Below are 19995 nucleotides of genomic sequence, written 5' to 3' on the forward strand. Positions count from 1 at the left end.
ACAAAAACGACATGGACTGCACTCGCTGTGCTACACCTGGCTCACTAGTGTATCATCAGGTCACTTTTAAAATGGGAATTTCTTTTTTTTTTGTTTGTTTTGTTTTTAATAAGCGATTTCTTTGGGAACGGCGGCGGTGGTGGTGGTACGGAGGAAACGACGCAGTGCTACATCAAAGCTGGGAGTAGGAAATGAGGAAAAAGGTGGTGGAGGTGGGGGAGTACATAAATACATAGATAAATAAATACATAAATAAATACTGTAAATGTACATTTGTTGTTCAAAACAATTTCCATTCGGCCGCACAGTAATCTGCACCAAAACAATATATTATATCTAACATTAGCACCCTAGCCTCACCATTCAGTGCTGTTGTGTGGAGGGGACAGTGTATTTGGGTACATGTGTCTCATAGTCTGGTTTGAGCCTCCGGGATATAGATCTCGATACTGTCTGCGCTCTCTGTCGCCGAGCTCTGCCGCGCTGACGCTGCACGTTTGGCAGCGAGCAGGCGCTTCCGAGCCTCCAGGCGCTGGCGCTCGGAGCTCTCCAGTGAGCGGTCCCTCGCCAGGGGAGGGTGGCCCTTCTGGGGCTTCTTTGGCACGGGGGGCGGCATCCTTCTCTCCTGGACGGGATGACAAATAGTCTTAATGACAGAAGAGTACGGCAGCCAGTTGGCATGAGGGTTAGAGAGAAAGAGAGAACGAGCACTGTAGCTGTTGACGGCGTTATGTCGGGGCATGCAACTCTGAACGAGGTTACGGTTTCGCGGTGGCATCCGGTTTGCGTGGGGTAAGAGAGCACTGTCGGTGGTCATTGCGTGAGGTAATAAAGCGACCATTGGAGATGGACAGGCCCCAGCGGTGCATGGCAGGCAGGCAGTGTAGCTTCTCAACAAGCAGCTCACTGTCAGCAACGAGACAGAACAAAACACACAAACACAAGGTGGTGTTGACGTCAGGCAGGCAACATGACAGCACACAGCGTGGACACATGTGCAGCAGTGCAGGCAAACGTGCGGGTGAGTGAGGCATTCCACAACAAAGCTGTTAAAACGTGAGTCCAACGGACGCGACACTCGTGTGCGCGCAAAGAGTCGGCACCTGAATTTCCGGGGGGGTCAGAGGTTTCCAGTTGTTGGCTTTGAGTTGGTGGAGCTCATCGAATTTCAGGCTGATGTTCTCGATGGACAGCTGGAGCATGTCCCAGAAACCGGCCAGGTCCTGGGAGACGGGCCTTGGGTGTGCATTTGGGTTCTGAGACACAGAAATCACACAAAATGACCTGGTTAGAATATTTCTCACACTTTCAATGTTAAAACTTTTATTGAGTAAATGACGTTGTTTTCTACGCAATGTTTTTCCATAGGTTTGAAGTGAATACAGTCGCAATTAGATTAAAATCTCGTTTCTACTGCGAGACTTTGCTGAAGCAAAGTAACATCATGTGTTGCAGTGTGACTTTCACTGAGAATCTTTTAAAGCACTTCATGAGCAAAGAAACACAACATTATTGGAAAAAAACGAAACAAAAAAACAAGCCTCCAGTCTCCCACTGCAGGATCTCTCCTTTGTACGTGTAAGACAGTAAGGGTGTGCAAAGGCACACTCCACGCCAGATGCATAGTAAATGAGCGCTAGTCTGTCCTGTCAGGATGATTTGTGCAGGATGATGTCAGTGTTGTGGCGAGGGGGGGGGGGGGGGGAGGCGAGGGGCTGGGGTGGGGGTTTGGGGGGGTTGGGGGGGTTGGAGCATGCAGAGGATGAGGTGACACATACCAGATTCTCCTCACACAGCTCCCGGAACTGCTGGAACTTCTGGGACATCAGCAGCTGGGCACTCCCCACTGCACTGCGGATCTTCCCCAGGACTGCAGAAAGACGCAGGCACACATGCATGCACACACACACACACACACACACACAGAATTCACAATGCAATTACTCACAGAGCCACATACTGCAGGCATGTTGCACCGCTAACGCAACAGAGCGGGAGATGCAACAACCCCTCTTTTTACACGTGTCTCTCAGGAGCAGGAATCTATTCGGGGGGGAAGTGAAGTCATTACTGAAATGCACGGAAAATTAAAAACTACGCTTGACATCCAAAATAGAAACTTCACGCGCACGCAATTCAAAAAAACGCCACATCTGCAGGACACGTGAACGTGCCGTCTAGTTCCCGTCAATTCAAGCAACATTTTTAAGAACCTAATATTTTATTTCTTTCACAAAAACCCAGACGACTGCGCTGCAAAAACCTGACTCCACCGGTCAGTCTTATTGACTCGCATGCCCCTATGGAGGGGAACTGTCAATGCACACATTACTCAACATGAAGAGAATGGGATGTGAAACTGAGAGGGGGGAGTAATGAATCTGCACTACAGACACAAGCCCTCAAGGAGATGTGTGTGCGCGCGTGTGCATGCGTGCGTGTGCGCTCACACATGGCAGCATGAGATCTGGGAAAACATAACCTTGAGACAGCCTCCTCCCCGTTCTGCACGAACTGTGAGAGAATATCTTCGCTGGAAGCATAACAACGCTCTCAGGGCTGCATCAGCAGTGACAGCGTTGGTAAGACGGGAAATCAGCTGTGTGGTGAGGACAGGTACAAATACACTTCTCACTGCCTCGGGCTGGATTCTTTTTCCCTCCGTCTGCTATGTGCGCGGAAGTAAAAACAATTAGATGAGCACAAATAGACATGTACTGCAGAGTGTGTGTGTGTGTGTTGCATCGAAATGAAATAGTTGCTATAAGAAAACAGTTGACTGTGTGTGTGCATGACAGGTCATTACACACTGTATGTAGAGGCCAGATGTGTAGCTGCCTATTGATAAGTATGCACGGTATGTCAGTGGAGGCCAGAGGGCTTGAGAAACGAACAAGCAGCTATTGTGGTTCAGCACCATCAAAATCAGAGAGACTCGGGCTACATCCACACTGCCACATTTTTATGGAAATCAGTTCCATATATAAATCTGCATCCAGATGAGAATTTGAGCTCCGTGTGTCACGCGTAACCCGAGTCCGTACTCACACACCTAAAAATGTATATCATGTGACCATTCAGGTTCACTGAGCATCACTTTTCACCTCAGCCGTTGCGTTTGCTTAGTTTCAAAAAAAAAAGTTCTACTGACAAGAAAACGACGGGTACTTCTATAATTTGACTGACGACGGGATGAAAAGGAAGTGCTTAAGGAGGCTTTTTTTGGGAGTGGATTTGTGGCTGATGAGAAGCGATTAGAAGATAACTGCAGGTCAATGTCTCCGTTTTGGCCCATGCAGACAAAAACGCAGCGCTCTGCGGGTTTTCAAAATAAAATGTAGCCACAGCCTGTTTCTGCCGTGGGAATAATACACAACTCCTTATATGGACATCCTGGGTGTGTGTGTGTTTATAGGTCACATATTCAGGCTTTTTTTTGAGTCAATGTTATGATTCATTTTATATTGCATTTTTAGTAGTGATATAAAGTGGCTTTTCAGACCGTATCTCTTTTGTTTTGGTTCATAAAAAAAAGGCCAAGTGAACTTTGAACTGTGACGTATTTCCACATTTCACAAATTCAATCCGATTTCAAATTATTTTAGTACTTTTTGCTCTAGGTTGTGCTTAAAAAAAGGATATAAGACACTATATTGCACATTCTTATAGCCTCTGTAATTACTGTATGTTTAAACATCGTAATGGAAAACAGCAGCCAAAATGCTCTGTGTTCTAAGGGTTAACATCTCTGTTTTCAGGGCTCTAAAGACACCAGGGTAGTGGGGAGAGCAGGGTCTAGCCGCAACAGGAAAGAAAGAACATAGTAGTATGAATGTAGCCTTCAGTTTAGGCGTTCTTGCCATTTAAACCCTGTGATGCGACTCACTCTCGTCAGAAAGCTCGTTCTCCATCTCGTCCTGCCCCATCTGTCGACACCAGCCCTCCATGCGCTCCGTCTCGGCCTGCAGCAGCTTAAGGAACCAGCGGCCGTCGCGGGGGCACACGGATCTGCTGACAGCTTCCAAAGCGCCTGCCTCCGGCTCCGGCACGCTGTCCATCCACGGGTCCGGAGGGGGCAGTATGGACGGGTCGAACCCCACCTCCCCGTAGTCGTCCCCGGCACAGGCGTGGTAGTGGTTCCCCGAGCCTTGGATGCTGACGGTGGAGGAAGACGCGGCGTCGCGGGAGTGCTGGCGCGGCATGGTGGCACAGTGACGCGGTGGCAGCTCTAAGGCGTCTGCGGGGTCGTCGAGGTCGGCCTGCACAGCTGTGGTCACGCTGTTGGAGCGGGTCATCCGGCGGTAACTGGGAGAGACGACAGGAAGGAGTTAGGTTAGGTTGTGCTCTTTAATTTGACTACATGGAGGAGGATTGTTGGAGTTGTTGCAGGTTCCTCAGCCACATGTGAGTCAGCTGTCACTTTGGCTCTGCAGCAATACTGTACAGTCATGGCAGCACCTTCCTTTTAGTGTAGATAAAATTGTTTACACACACACACACACACACACACACACACACGTCGGAATATTTGAAAAGATCACAGTGATCTCGCCACTGATTGTGATGAATACCTTTTGTAGTGTGGGAGATATTTTGTCACCTGGCTCATTCAGAAGCAGCCGAGTATGCAGTCGTGTCTCATAACTACAAACCCTGTTTTTGAGGCCGATGAATGGAACACACACACACACACACACACACACACACACATATGTACACATCAGACACACCTGGGATCCTTCCCCACAGGTTGGTGTGCAGCGCTGCCATTGACTAAGATGCTTTGTGACACTTCTGGCGCAGCCTTAGCCAAGTTCTCTGCGAGCTACGTGCAACACACACACACACTCATGTGCATAAATCAAATCACCATACACACACAAATTGGCTGCATTCTATAGAGCAGCCTGCCACCTCAGTAATGAATGGTGTGCAAGCTTGGACAAACCTGTAGTCTAATCACTGCCACATTACAACTCAATGTACAGTGCCGATACACCGAGTGGGCGGGAATCACGATACACGATACCAATAACATCACGATACAACGATTCTGTGCTAATCAATATATCGCAAGACAATCATAGAGCGATACCTCACAATATCTGTCTACTACTTACTTCATGACAGAGAACAAAGTGCATAAAGAACAAAAGCAGCTAAATTTGTAATTAAAATATCGATATTATCGACGATATATCAATAACAAATCGATATTTTGACCCAGGAGCATTTAAAGAGCTAATAAAATATCGAAAATTCTCCTACACCCATCCTATTATTAGTCACGTCTGGGTTAATGTAGTGCCTGACTAACAGGTTGCAAATGAGTAAGGTAACTGTGTTTCCCCTGCCAGAAGAAGTGTGATTGCTCCTCCATTAGCTGCTTGTCCTCCTGCGCATGAACCTCAGGTTGACCTGCCTGCAGCAGGACACACACAAATGATCACAGCTCCATCACGCCTGCTTCAGCCCCATCTCTGGACGCAACCTCCTCCTCTTACTCACTCCCCATTCATCTCTACCTCCCGCTCCCTTCTCTCATTCATCTCTCCTCTTCCATGAACAGGAATAAAAAAAAAAAAAAAAAAAGAGCAAGAACAAGGGAGCGGCTTGGTGGAGATCAAAAAGAGTGTGTCTATTCTTCATGTGTGCACTCCGGCGAGTCTGCGAGTGTTTGTGTCGAGAGCAGTTAAAGAGTAACTCCTCCAAGCAGGTGTTCAATTCTAATGACCTCAGCCTGCTTTCTATCAGCCCGCTAACAACTTCCTGCAGGGGCAGAGACGGGCAAGGCCAAACACAACCCAGACAGAAAGACAGACGAATCAGGCAGGAGGCCAAGGAACAAGAAAGGGCATTTTAAGGAGGAAAATTTGAGGTGAGGGACAAAAGAAACTAATACATGAGGAAGGAATGGTGCTTTATTTACATCCATGTGGTGAACATGACGCGACACATATATATGTATAAAAAGAAATGCCTGGAAACTGACATTTAAAAGCTGCACGTGCACCAAAAACTCTTTGACTTGTGTGATATTTACGACAAAGCCTTCAGTTGAGACAAAAACAAAAGAACAGGGTGGCTGAGCTGTCCTTTAAATTGACTTTTCAAGATGCTTGTGCATCTGGTTTTTTCACTACAGGACCACAAGCAATGCCCTGTGACTGCAAAGCCATCTGTTGACCACTGACTCCAAATCTTAAATAAGCAAGGGCCTTAAAATAATCTGTCCAATTCCCTTTTTTTGCTCAATTTTCCTCAATTGTATGAGTGAACTACTACTATTTACGTCGTCAAAATCATATTGTCACACAGGTGTACAGGTCTGAACAGTGCAAAGTTGAGTTGAACAGCTCTGTTACACTCGTACGCTAGTTAATCCTCACTCAAAAATGAGGTTATGACCCGAGAATGCTGCTGCATATAAACACACACACACTCAAGGCAGTTTGGGCACTGAAGCGAGGCTGTAGGAGTTTGGCACTGTCACTGTCTGGAAATGTAATGTGGGGCCAGCATGCCTGGACCTCCCAGGTACACACACACACATGCCAACAGGTAAACAATCAATCATGTACCAACAAAAATACTGTCCCGCCTACTCCAAACATGAAGCAGGGTAAAGCAGAGGCTGCAGTGCCGCATCCAACATCCAACCCTCAGAAGACCAGAGAGTGTCTGGATGAGTTAATATTTTGCTTGGCAACTACAGGAACGCAGTGCTTGGTCAGTCAGCTGAGACCTCCCCCTTTCCAGAAAGCCCCTCACATTCTCTGACACTGTACGAGTGTGTGTGCTCCAAAAGCGCTGGACTCAGCCCTCTCGGTGACCTTTGATTAAACGTGATGTCTCTTTGAATTCCTGAAGCGCGCCTTGGCTACGGCATGACAAACCAAGCGGCGTGGCTAAATTAGTCGAACTTCCCTCGCCAAACAAAACAGAAGGTCTTTGTTTTGACAGGGCGAACGCAAAAAAAAGCAGACAAAGAAGCCATAAATGTCTGTGTGTCCCAGCTGAGTGGAGGCCTCGATCCGTCTGGAGGGGTGTGAGCTTGAGAATCAGCGTGCTCACTACTTGTCAAAGTGGAGGCTTGTTGCAGGAGGAGAGACCGTACAGTACGTAGCTGACTGACAGTCTCTCGCTACTCACAACTAAACAAACCCAATAAAACTCCCTCCCTCCCTCCCTCCCTCACATTCACAAGCACACACCACCTCAAAGTAGCCTGCATCACAATGACTGGAGCAACAGATGGCTGTCAACTCACCCCCTCCACCTTCCATGTTCCCTGTACCACATCCTCTGGCCCAGCTGTCACTTGGGGCCCCCCCTGGTTGGGGGGGGGGTGGGGGGATCTGAGGCCAACCTCCCTCCCCTGCACTGGGGACAGCTGCTGCTGGAAGCCAGTGCAGGGGGGCAAAAGCTTGTGTTGCACACTACAAACCCCTCTCTGTCTCCATAATTCCTCTTCCTGCTCGCGCTATCTCCGCCTCATCCCTCCCTTCAGAATATCCAGTTTCACGATGACAACCTCCCACTCATTCTCCCGTTCCCCCCCCCCCCTTGACTCACCATCGCTCATCCTCCACCTGAATTCCTATTGACTGGAACTTGGACTGCTCCTCCGTGGGCCCCTCTTCTTCTGGGTCCACCTATGATGAGGATGGAGGGGAGACACTGTGAGAAATCGTGCCACAGTTCTATTACATAACCTCCACTGAAGCCACGGGTGCATCCACACACCTGGATCCCTATGGAGAGGCACTTGCGGAGGGCTTCCCTCTGAGCCTTGCTGTCGGTGGAGACCTGGGCTACGGCAGAGGCGGTGGCAGTGATGGTGATGGTGCTGTTGGTGACATGCTGGCTGGCAGGGCCGTGCACCTGAGCGTTAGCCGCCTCGATGGCCGCCGTCAGGGCCTTCATGCTGTCGATGCTCTCTGTGGAATTGGACAGGCCCTGCTGGGAGCTGATGCCTGTCCGAGGGCCGGAGCCCCCGTCCATGTACGCATCCTGGGCAGACTCTGTGCTGCTTTGGGCTGTGATGGATATGAAGGGTTTGGACGGGGTGGTGCGTGGTGGGACTGGGGGAGGTGTCTTCTTGTAGGTGGTGATGCATGATGACACTGGAGAAGAGCAAAAGAAGAGAGACAACGCATGATTTGAAAAAACCTTAAGAATCAAGAAGCAGAGTGTACTACTTGTGTAGTCGTGCACAGCCTGAGGGAACAGCGGTGATGTGCGCCTTTGCACAACAAGCGTGCAATTTATTCACGCGTTAATGATGCGGTTTGAAAAACTACATTTTCTCTCTTTTTTTTGGCTTTTATTCTTTGCTTTCATTTTTAGTTGAAGCTCCTGAACCAAACAAGCTCTCCTGTGATGATGTCATAATACAGTCATCAAGGATGTCTTTCCTTCAAATTTTAATTATTTAAATAAATTAAATTTATTTAATTAATGAATCAATCGTATCATGTTTGTTTCATTTTCTGATCAATACTTTCAACGTTTATAAACTTGATTTATTTTCTTCCCTGGCTGCTGGTTTTTAGGAATTCCTGGTCATGGTAACGGCCTTTGTGTATGTGACAAAGGCAATAAAAACACAGCTGTACATAGAGCGCATGACATTTTTAGAGCAGACGTCTGCGAAGGAGCGCGCGAAGGAGCGCGCTATATTTCACATATAGCGCGCTCCCGCGCGCTATATGTGAAACATATGGCGTCATCGGAAGACACAGGTCCATGCGTCAAAGTCAAAATGGACAGTAGATTAGGGCCAACTTTAACAAATCACAGCCTCATCTAGTAATAGGATTAGTATGTCAGCCACTTGACCCACTGATCTAGATGGTTAAGCCCAGTGCACACTACTGTACACGCCGAGAACAATCTAATGGTGCTTGCACATAGCCCTTGTTGTTGTTTGCATGCGTAGTTGCGTAGCAGCGAGTGAAATGATGGTCACAGTGTGGAAGGGATATTTTAAAGGGCAACTGGAGGGCTCAGAATAATATATATATAAAAAAAGAAAAAAAAAGTTAGATTGTGTTAAAATCCGAGCAAATAGATATAAAAATAAATAAATAAATAAATAAAAGCATGGCTCAGATCAATAACACGCTATCTCTGTCTGCCTGTGCTCTCTCGTTTTCTCTCTCTCTCAGGTTACAGTGACCAATTCTGCCCAGACAATGGAGCCTCTGACACAACCTGAGTCAGAAGTCTGGAAGTCTCTATAGAAATATGCCCACAGATACAAAAAAAAGAAAGAAAAAAGAAAGGGAAACAAAAGGGAAAAGGTCTGTCTAAAGAAAGGCGACATCAGCCAACCCCTTAACTACATTATGCCTCGGAATCTCCTTCTCCTGGTGCCATCCTCAGAACTAGGTCGCCGCACAAAACTAGGACAGCGGGTTTCCTGGCGCGCTTTAATCCCTACAAAAGACAAACATCCTACCACGGCGCGATGGCTGCTCTTTGAACCAGCGGACAACTGTTGCTAACCACACCCAGCGTGAGCAGCCATGCCTAAAACTATTAGAGCGGGATGTCGGTGGCTTTCTTGCCATCTCGCTGACAGCTACAGAGGGGCCCGAACATACTGGAGGCCAACAAAGGGCTGACTTCATCCTCTAGGTTAAGTCAGAGTCATCCGCAGCCCTGCAACCACCCTCCCCTCACCTCACTCCTGCCCTCGCCTGCAGTGATTGGACAACCCTAGTCCAGATTTCAGTCAGGTTTTGACAAGCTAGAAAGTGCCGCACTGGGACGAGATCCGAGTTGCTAACATGAATGTCTTTGATGGCAGCCAAACAAACCACAAGAAAGGCTGAGTAAATGACTTACTGTATAGCCATATACGTCACACGTATTTCTTTTGAGAGACACCGGATATATGAAGGGACTTAGTGCCAAATCCATCTGAGCGTGCTGTGATTTGCACCACTGTCTCTTTTCACGGATGTCTGGCGAACATGAGTGACATCCAGGGCTAATCTGAAGAAAGGTCACCGAGTACAGACCCACACGAGAACACACACACACACAAAAAAAAACCTCAGTGAGTACACACATGCGCTCGCACACAGGGACAGGGTGAGGTCCTGCCCCTATCAGCCACAGAGGTTCAAAGGATCAAATATCAGCTTCTTTTCAGAGCTGCTATCCCCTCAAGTCATTAAAAGTCACACTAGTGTGTGTGTGTGTGTGGGTGGGTGTCTATCAGTGTGTGTTCCCGTTGAACGTATACGTTTATGGGCATGCAATCCTCTTCATCTGCTCAATAAAGAGCCGCATGAAACCGGAGACGGCGCGCAAGCGTCCCACCTAGATGCCACCGCGAGGGCCAGACCCACCAGTGAATGACAGGGGTTTCGGATGGCGAGACAGGTTAAGTAAACACACTGGAGAGTCAGAACATGCCCACGCACACACACACACACACACACAAACACACACTTACGAGCATGCGCACACAAGCCTGAAGAGGCACAAATATAACGCTGACACAAACCAGCTTAACATTTCAAACTCTCCACATCAAGGCAGACCACAGACTTCCTGCCACTGATATACTCCACCATCCATCACGAGCTGTTTTGAACAGTGACACGACCCGTTCTAATGACTCCTATGAAAGTGTTTGTGAAGGCATCGTCACACTTTTAACACCATTTTTTTTTTTTCCCTAAAGAAAACATCTCCCACTTCTAGTGAGGGGGAAAAACATCGGACCAAAACAACTGTCCTGATAAGACGGGGGCTGACTTTTCCACTTTCCGCAACACACACACAAAAAAAAAAAAAAGATAAGCAAACGGTTCGACTCTCTCTCACAGCCATGAAAACATTAGAGAACAACACTGCTCCGGACCTCCCACACACACACAGACAGTCAAGGACAGAATGGAGTTGGAATGCGATGCAGGATTCCACCAGACCCTTAAGGAAGAATGTGGAAAAACTCTCTGATACACACCGAGGACCACTCAAAAATGTTTTGCTGTCACCATAATATCAGGTTAGTGCGGCTTTGATCGCAGAATAAGAGAGAGAGGGGGGGGGGGGGGGGGCATCATTCATATTCTCTTGTGCCTGCACAACAAAGAGTGGGAAGAACTTCCTCACTTAATGGGAGTGGGGTTGTGGAATTTCATCTCGGCGCTCCTCAGAGAGGCAGTAGGTGTAGCCTGCTGCGAGCATTGTCATCCTTAAGAAGAGACGAGTTTGTGAATGACACAACTCTGTCGTGGCCCTTTGCCAAAAAAATCCCTCTTTTGACAAACGCTTTAAAAGTCTCATGCCGACAAGTTGGCGTGAATAGCAGTTCTTCTTGGCAGAGCACCCCCCCCCCCCCCCACTCACCCCCTCACCCATGGACTTGATAATATCAAAGAAAGCCCTCTTCCCTCCCGTGAGACAAAGCAAAGTCTACATTCATTTCACCAGCCGTCAGAACAAAAACAGGCCTGTTTATATCTATATACCATCTATATCTGGGCTCTGCACATCATGCGTCTGCATAGGTGTAAGCCATTTCCTTTCTTTTAACCATCGTGTTCATATTACCGGACAGATTGAAGGCAGGCGGCCGCTTTGTAATCTCCAATCTGTGTGATAGGCCACTTCAAAGAGCAGACGGTTCGGTTTAGGAGGCTCGCTAACAGGAACGGGCTCCCCCACGCGGGGGCCAAGGGCAAATCCACCGCCATCCAAACAAATACAAAGGCCAGGGGAAGAGGGCGGTCGGTATGGGGGAACATTGACAGCTGAGCCCAGCTGCACAGTGTTTGGGATGAGGGTCCGCCAGAGGGGAGAGGGCAGAGAACAGTGAAGAGAGAAGAAGAGCGGAGCATGACTGAGGAGGAGGAGGAGGAGGAGGGATGAGGGTAAATCAGAGTTGCTGCCCAGCTCCGTCTGCTCCATCTCTGTCCATTTGTCCGTTGTCCGCACACACGCACCCTCGCAGAGAAACCAGCTGGAGGCCCTTTGTGAATGCGTCGCCATGGCGACACGCAGCAACACGAAGTTTACTAGGAGGGCTTGGCGTTTTACCAACGGTAAGAGGTGGCGGGGAGGTGTTCTGCTGGCCATTTGTTTACCCTGACAAAATACACTGCAGCTGCACTGACACTCGGCCCCAAACACCAGCCAACACGAGAGCACAGCAGGAGTAATGGGCCACAGCCAGCACAGCCCTGAAATCAGAAACACACCAGGCTGTCTGCGCGGAGAAAGCAACGGTGAATGCCTCTGTGCCGCTAATGACCATTTAGTATTGTTTCTGGGCCCGAGGCGTCCGCTTTGTGCAGGTGAATGTTGAACTCTACCAACCTGTTTTACTTGGACTGCTGTCAAGAGGCTTGTCACTGTGTTGCAGGAACGGGGTCATGAGATGTAAACAACCTGACAGTTTGACGACGTGTGACATTAGGAGCGTGTTTGCTCATGTGGAGAACAATGCAGCAACACAATAACACACTCATACAACGCGATATGGCTTCCAGTGGAAGAGTTTTTAAAAAGGTGCAGTGTGTAACATGTAGGTGAAATGATTTTGGAAGAATTTAAAGATAAAATAAGTGTACAATAACCTGCTTGTATGAATTGTGCTTTTTTCACATTTATAAACTATTCCATTTTGGAACACCATGGTGTACAATAGCCCACAATGGACAAACTCAAGCCACTTCGTGTTTTGACTTGAAGGCAGGATCTCCAACAAACTTCAGAAATAAATGCTGCTAAATTACACACTGTACCTTTAAGCCTCTTTCACAATAAATAGTTTGTTTACCCCCAGACCAGGACGTTTACTTATGTCTAGAGCTGAAACAATTACTCAATTCATCGATTACTAAATTAATCTTCAACTATTTTGATAATCGATTAATGGGATTGAAGCTTTTTTCAGGATTAAAACAAGATTTCTGATCGTTTCAGCTTCTTAAATGTTAATTTAAAAAAGAAATCATTAAAAACTGAATCATTTTGACAAGACATTTGAGAACGTCATCATTTCCTGGTTCAAGTGAGATGATATCAAATAGATTGGGTCGTAAAAAAAATAAAAACATTCGTAGCTAACGGCTATGCTAACGGCCGGATGCCAAAAACGACACCTTCATTCGTGTCCCTGCCAAAAATGAAGCAGACAAAGAGGAAGAAGTTCAGTGTATTCACTCGGGTCTTGCATTAGTCCCACCAGAGCGGCCTGGTGATGTTAATAATAACCCATGTTCCCACTGGTAAAACTACAACACAGTTTAAACCCAGGAGTAAAGCTTTTCTCTGGACTAGCAGAGACGCCGTCACACACAACAGTGCTTTAACAGTCCTCTGAGTCACCTGAAGGCCTCACAGAGAGCCTCATGTTCACTCGACGACTCTCAGCCAGCAGAAGGTCAGAGGTCACTGGAGAGGGTTCCTGCTTTCCAGATGCCTGGAATCTCTCAGACACAATAGCTCACTGTGTGTGCGCCCACGAGAGGGGAAGGTGGCAGTCTGAGGGCTTTTTAAAGAAGTATATTTAGCACATGCGAGTGTGTTTTCGGTGAGAGAGTTTTCAGCGCACGGTTGTAAACAACTGCTGAGTTTTTAAATGCGATGGTTTTTGTCCCCGACTGAAACACAAGCGTGCGTATCAGCACAAAACAAAACGTTATGATAAATGTTGCCTCTGGTGTCCTCGGCCCGGCGGTGCTATCAACAGAACTGTGTGCTCAGTGTGCCCCCTTTGACAGAAACCCGTGTCAACAGCGGGCAACTGCACTGGCAGGCCTGCGTCTCCTGGATCACTAGATAAGAGCGTGTTTACAACTGTCAGCCACCGCTAAATCTGGCAGGCAGCTGCTCCCTGTTAGGCAACAGACTCACTTCACTTAACCCACTTTCCTGTGTTCCAAGTTCAGAGAGACAGCCTGGTTACCTGCATTCCTCTTTTATTGCGTGACGCTCTCCTCGTCCTGTCAATCAGTGACAGGCAGCATGGAGACATACTGAATGTTTAAAAACTAAAGAGGAATGGGGAAATAAAAATGTTTGGGGTTTTTTTTTCTTTTCAAAACAAACTTTTCATGCTTTTAAATACGCAACTGACATAATATTACTCTGAAATATCAAAGGGACTGTGTAATTGTCAGCATCGACACTGTAAATACCATTTAGATGGCGTTTGCAGGTGTAATTATCCAGGATTTGCTATAAAGGTGTCATCGAAAAAAGTCCCGGTCGGAGGCATGTGCGCTAATCTCCTGAAACATTTCAGTCCCATTTATTTATTTATTTATTCATCTTTGACAAGAACCATCCTGTGACAGCTTCAAGCCACTTCCATTGTTCTCCGCTGCTTCTTGGCAAGGGCTTTTACCGCCGGGCTAGTCCACGACCACATGAAGAGACACATCACTCTTTTGTTTCTGTCCTAAAGACCTGCCTGCAGGGGGGTGAAAGAGAGAGAGAGAATAGTCACTCAACATGGAGAGGGAGAGAAGGAGGTGAGAGAGGGGATAAGGGCGGAGGATAAACTCCTGCTTCTGTGCCGTATCCCTCAGTTCCTGTAAATTCCATCTGCTTCACTGGGCATAAACCTGAGCATTAGCCCTAACGCTAAAGCTAACACACCCACACATCTCACGCATGCTTTCACTGCGCTCATTTCCCACAGTGTTGCTCACCACCGACTTGCTGAGACTGTAAGAGTGGAGTGGCTCCCACTGAGGAGTGACACATCCTATGTGCCGGGCGCAGTCACCAGTCACCAGTCATAACATACTTAAAGGCAACATCACGCAGCTAGATTTGTGACTGAGCGCTGACGAGGGGCTACTTTCAACTCGGGAGATACATCATGTCATAATATGAAACACGCATGGATGGAGGGAGTGGAAGAGGAAGAGGAAGAGAGCACACACATACAGAGAGAGCGAGAGGTGTTTGGTGTTGTTGAAAGGATAATACAAGCCACTTAGTCCTGCGTCTGGCAGACTAAAAATAACCACAACAACACGGCAATGTTGCCACCACAGTGTTTCCGAGTGTTTAAACACGGCTCCCTGATAAAAACATGGAAGTCATACAGTTACAGCCGAGGACAGGAAAACACCACCGCAAGCCCGGGGAGTAATGGACGCCAGGGCCAGACAGAGCGAGTCTTCAGTGCGAGGAGGGCCCAAAACACAATGCCAGTGTCATGTCATTACATGAAGGATCACTGCTTGCTGCAGCTGCTATTTACATATAAATGCAGCAGAATGTGGTCAAGAGTTCACTTCTTCTCCTTCTTCTCCTTCTTCTTCTTCTTCTTCTTCTTCTTTCCCCCCCCCTCCAGCGGCACGCACTCCAGAGATTAACTCCAAAACTCATAACTCGATTCATAAAATGACTGGGCAGGAAAAGTCACAGGAAAAGCTGCACGGCAGTTTTTACAAGCGCCTAAGTTTACTCTTCCAGGAATGCCGTGAAACATCAGGGTCGGGTGTTGTTTCACAGTCCTGGCTTCTTTTTTTTTTTCTTTTTTTCTTCCCTTCTCCCCTCCCCACATTCCTTCCCCCTTTTTCTGTTTGACGTTCTTTGTCTTGACCACTTGCACATGGAGGGGAAAAGAGACACTGGTGGCTTAAACCACTGCCAGAGGCATGCTAAAGCCATCTGGGCCCAAAAGCAAACGTCAGGCTTTCTTGCTTCTCCTATATATATATATATATATATATATATATATATCTATATATATATATATATACGTGAGAGGAGGGACTAGGCAGGCGGGAGGGAGATGGAAAGTTAGGAGAGACAGAAAGGTAGGAGGTACAACAGGGGGCTAAAGGGGGATTTGGAACAAGAACCAGGCTACACTGACGCATTCTGTCTTTTGTGGTTTCCAGTCCTGACCCGCTGACCCTATACATCCTGTCGAAGGAGAGGAGGGGGGCGGAAGAAAGACGAGATGGCAGCTATAGGCACTGGCTGCATGTATATGTGCATCTGTGTGTGTGTGTGTGTGTGTGCGTCCACAGTAATGTGCAGCAGCATATATTAGAATACATATAGAGATGACGCGGAGCTGTCTCTCAGGTGTGACTTTTCTCACCCTTCTTCCCCGTCCCTCTCTTCCTGTGTGTTTACATCCACTCCCTGCACAAACGTGTGGGGGGGGGAGAAACAATAGTCTCTCCAGCATTCCCACTCTCCTGCTGAGAGCACTCGTCTGTCTCCTGCATTCCTTTGCCCATTCATCTCTTTCTTTCTCTCTCCCTCTCTCTCCTGGACAGAAAAAAAAAAAAAAAAGCTCCTGCTACTCTTTACCCGGGGGAGGGGTCTCAGAGTGTGCGTCTTAAAAAAACCTCCAAGTGGAATCAGTCCCCTTGAACACAAACCTCCGCCCTCCTCCCCTTCCCCTCTCTGTTTTACTTGGTTAGTGAAGCAGCAAAGCTTAAAGAAAAGGGAGGGGAAAGAGGAGATGCATTCTTTCTCTCCCTCTCGCTGTCTCTCAGTGTGTACCCGGGGTGAGTTGTGGCTTATTTTTAATGACTGGTTAAAAAAACTGAAAAAGGAGAGAGAGAGAGAGAGAGAGAGAGAGGGAGAGAGAGAGAGGGAGGGCTGGGAGTCTTCCCCGCCGGCCACTTGCACACAGGCTCAGTCACTCAGACACACACACACACACACACACACACACACATTACTGTAGCTGAGTCTGGGACTTTCACAGAGAAGTCTTTAATTTGCACTAGGGCCTGGCCTCCCACACTGCACAGCCCAAACCACCCACTTACAGCCATGCACCATTCCTCAGAGTCACTCCAACACGCTCCCTCCCCTCCAGAACAGTGAAAGCATCATGAACTCTCCACCACACAATTAAGCTGTCAAGAAAAGTCTCCAAACTTCCCAATAATTCTGCAACGAGAACAAAGCACAGAAATATGTTAGGGCAAAAAAAAAAAAAATAAATAAAAGGGGAAAAACCTCCATGTCCTCGGAGGAGATTTAATTCAACCCTCTCTTATGTTTTTCATTCCCCCAGGGCTTTTGAGTGCAGTGCAGGCCCTGCCCAGCTTTAGCATGCAGGAGCCATGAGGATCATCCACAGTCAACGCTGAGGAAATCCTTTTGGGGCTTTGCTTTTCCTTTGGTCTCTGTGATGCCAAAACACAGACAGGAAGAGGGGAAAAAAGAAAAAGGGGAGGAAAAGGGACAGGCCCTACCTGACAGATCAGCGCCTGTCCACCTGATCTAACACGGCAGGTGGGCTCTTTACAGCTTGACTTTTTTTTTTTTTTAAGGGGGGGGGAATAATCCTGGAGGAAAATGATAGATACCGATGCCTTTTCACAGGAAACTCTGGCGTGTTTTCTCTCTGCAGAATGGGGGGGACAGCAGGAGAGCAATGCCGCAGCCATTCTTTGTCTTTGCCGTAGCCCTGTCAGTTCCTCCCTGTGCCTCTCTCTCTCTCCCTCCCTCTCATCCCCCCCCCCTTGTTTCTCAAACTGAGAGCAGGAGGAGAGACGTGAATGAATGGCATTTTCTCGCTTCACACTTCCTGTGTCAAAAGACATCCAAACGGCCACTCTTCCTCCCCATAACGGCCCCTCAATCAAAGCGTTGCGGGGCCATAACAAGGCCAGGGACCAATTAAGTCGTAAGTAAACACAAACACCGAGCAGCCGCAGAGCAAAGCTCTAAGTCCCGCAGATTTATCCCATTAACTGTTATTCTGCTTTAGAGCATGTACAGGCAGGATGTCACTCTCTCTCTCTCTCCCTCTCTCCTCTATTCAGGTCATGGAAGTACACAATAATTATACATGAGTGACACAGTGATGAAGCAACTGTTCAGCGAGTGCCTGCAGGTGCAGATCATCTGTATAGGTTACTTATGATCGCACAATATTACACCGCTGTTCGGGCTTTTATTCAACACTTACAGGTTGCTTGAGATTGCTCCAAACTGACAGACTTTGAGGCAGCTGAGGATACGGTGACATCTAGTGAACAAGTTTATATTGCAAGCTGAGGATTTGACCCCCACCCCCCTTTTTCTTGTTTACGTTTGATTTAAAGGAGCCTGGTTTACTTCAGTACAAATCTACAGGGCAGAATCAAACCAGTAACTTCTATAATAAGTAATAATATGAAAGTGTGAAAGATAACGTAAATCGACAGATGCTGGAGTTCATCTAAATTCATTCCCCTGTGTTTATGCAATGACTAACGCACTTGAGCCGACACTGAGCCGCACAAAGAGATGCTGAGTGGTTTTTTCTTCTCTCCCCCTCCTCGTGTCAATGAAAGAGCGACAGTGCAAGTTCCCACTGGCTTGCATTCTCAGACAGTCGTGACAGGATGAAGTAATTACTGAGTGGCTGACACACCAGCATGGCTCGGATTTATCTCCTCCAGGAAGGGAGATAGCCAAATCACAGTTTACCCACATCGAGCTCCCAGTTCGGGCTTGATCCCACAGCTGCAAACACTGAAGCCACACACAGACACTCTGACACCGTACAGTCAGACGTGCACGAGCGAGCTCACACACACACACACACACACACACATGCTGAAGAAGCTCAAACTAAGCTACAGCTGCCAACCACAACTGAGAGAACACACTCTTTCCTCCTCCTTGTTCCACGGGCAGTGCCGTGCGCGTGATAGTGTGTGTTACCACATGCCTCGGCCCAGCCCTGGTTTCCTGTCAAACACACCTTCTTATGCACCATCAAAGTAAGAGGAATGACAGTATTAGGCAGGTGAGAGAGACGCAGCACAGAGAAGACAGATGACACCAGAGGACTGTTTAATTTACATCTCTCTTGTAGAATAATTCCACCCTGGTGGATGACACCTTTGATCCACTGACACACAGGTGCATTCTACATGCGGAGGCACATGCTGTTGCTAAGGCAGGGCTTTATCTGTGCCTGTAATTAACGCCAGAACAGGAAGTAGAAAACACTTTGTGCATGTGTGTGTGTGAGATAGATAGAGCCCGAGGAACGAGCACAGCAGGAGGGATTGATGGAGTTCGAAGACGCATTCCTGAGCAGCGTTGTCACTGCACCTCGTTTGATCTCTGTGTCTCAGGCACATGTGCATCAAAGAGAGCGCTGCTGTCACTCGTGACACACACTCACACACTCACGTCTGCTGTGATCCATGTACACAAACACGCCGTTTGTGTTGATAACGCGAGAAAATGTGCCGAGAGGAACCTTAAAAGTAGAATCTCAGTGGTGGAGCTTGCATTGTACGGGGATGAGTCACTGTGGTGAAACATCAGAAGTCAATTAGGGTTGGTTCGATAAGTAGGGGTACAGCTCCCTCTAGTGGTGAGGAAATGGAATTGAAAAAAAAAAGGTTATGCAACAAATGAGGTGACAGCAGGAACAGTGGCAACACCTTAACAAGGTGTCATTAATTTTCACTTCATATTTAAGGGTGTTTTCGTTCTTATTATGTAACAATCTTTTTATCAACATGAAAACAGTGACACAGAAAGATGCAGGTGTATGTTCATGAATAAAACTTCCCTTTCTGCTCTATAAGCTACACTACTTATGAAGACTTAAACGTATTATAATGTTAAAGGAGGGTGTTTTTGTTATACATCTTATGGCACAATTTAACACAATTTTCTTTTTCTTTTTTTTTTAAAGAAATACTTCAAATCCAATTACATCTATTTTCTATATTTATAGCTTAATAGTTTAATTAACAACAATATGTACATTTATTTATATAGCGCTTTTCTAGTCTTTTTCTAGAACTCAAAGTTCTGGGGGGGTTAAAGAGCCTTGCCCAAGGACACATCGGCATGTAAACTAGCAAAACTAGTGGGAATTGAACCCACATCCCTCCAGTTGAAAGACAACTCCCTCTACCATTGGGCTACTGCTGCCTGGAACTGAATTTGGCTGCAGCACATATAGGAATTATGAGGCTGGTAAAAGAGCAGAAGAACAAACAGGAGTAGATTTGTACTCGTGTTACATGT

General features: G+C 47.3%; 1 protein-coding gene across 4 annotated transcripts in view; it reads right to left on the reverse strand.

Annotated features, from left to right (window-relative positions):
- Window positions 1-208: 208 nt before the first annotated feature.
- dlgap1b (discs, large (Drosophila) homolog-associated protein 1b) overlaps window positions 209-19995 on the reverse strand; it is a 118209-nt gene continuing 98422 nt past the window's right edge. For 3 of the 4 annotated variants that reach the window (XM_058631292.1, XM_058631302.1, XM_058631284.1), the window contains exons 9-14: window positions 7747-8126; window positions 7576-7655; window positions 3887-4305; window positions 1779-1870; window positions 1104-1256; window positions 209-625 (exon numbers count right to left, since the gene is read on the reverse strand). In XM_058631292.1, the coding sequence (XP_058487275.1) occupies window positions 410-625; window positions 1104-1256; window positions 1779-1870; window positions 3887-4305; window positions 7576-7655; window positions 7747-8126 (1340 nt within the window). In that variant the 3' untranslated portion in view covers window positions 209-409. Of the gene's footprint in view, window positions 907-1103; window positions 1257-1778; window positions 1871-3886; window positions 4306-7575; window positions 7656-7746; window positions 8127-19995 lie in introns of all 4 variants that reach the window. The other variant, XM_058631310.1, reaches the window with a different exon arrangement.

Source organism: Solea solea, chromosome 1, assembly GCF_958295425.1.
Source record: "Solea solea chromosome 1, fSolSol10.1, whole genome shotgun sequence".
Taxonomy (NCBI): Eukaryota; Metazoa; Chordata; class Actinopteri; order Pleuronectiformes; family Soleidae; genus Solea; species Solea solea.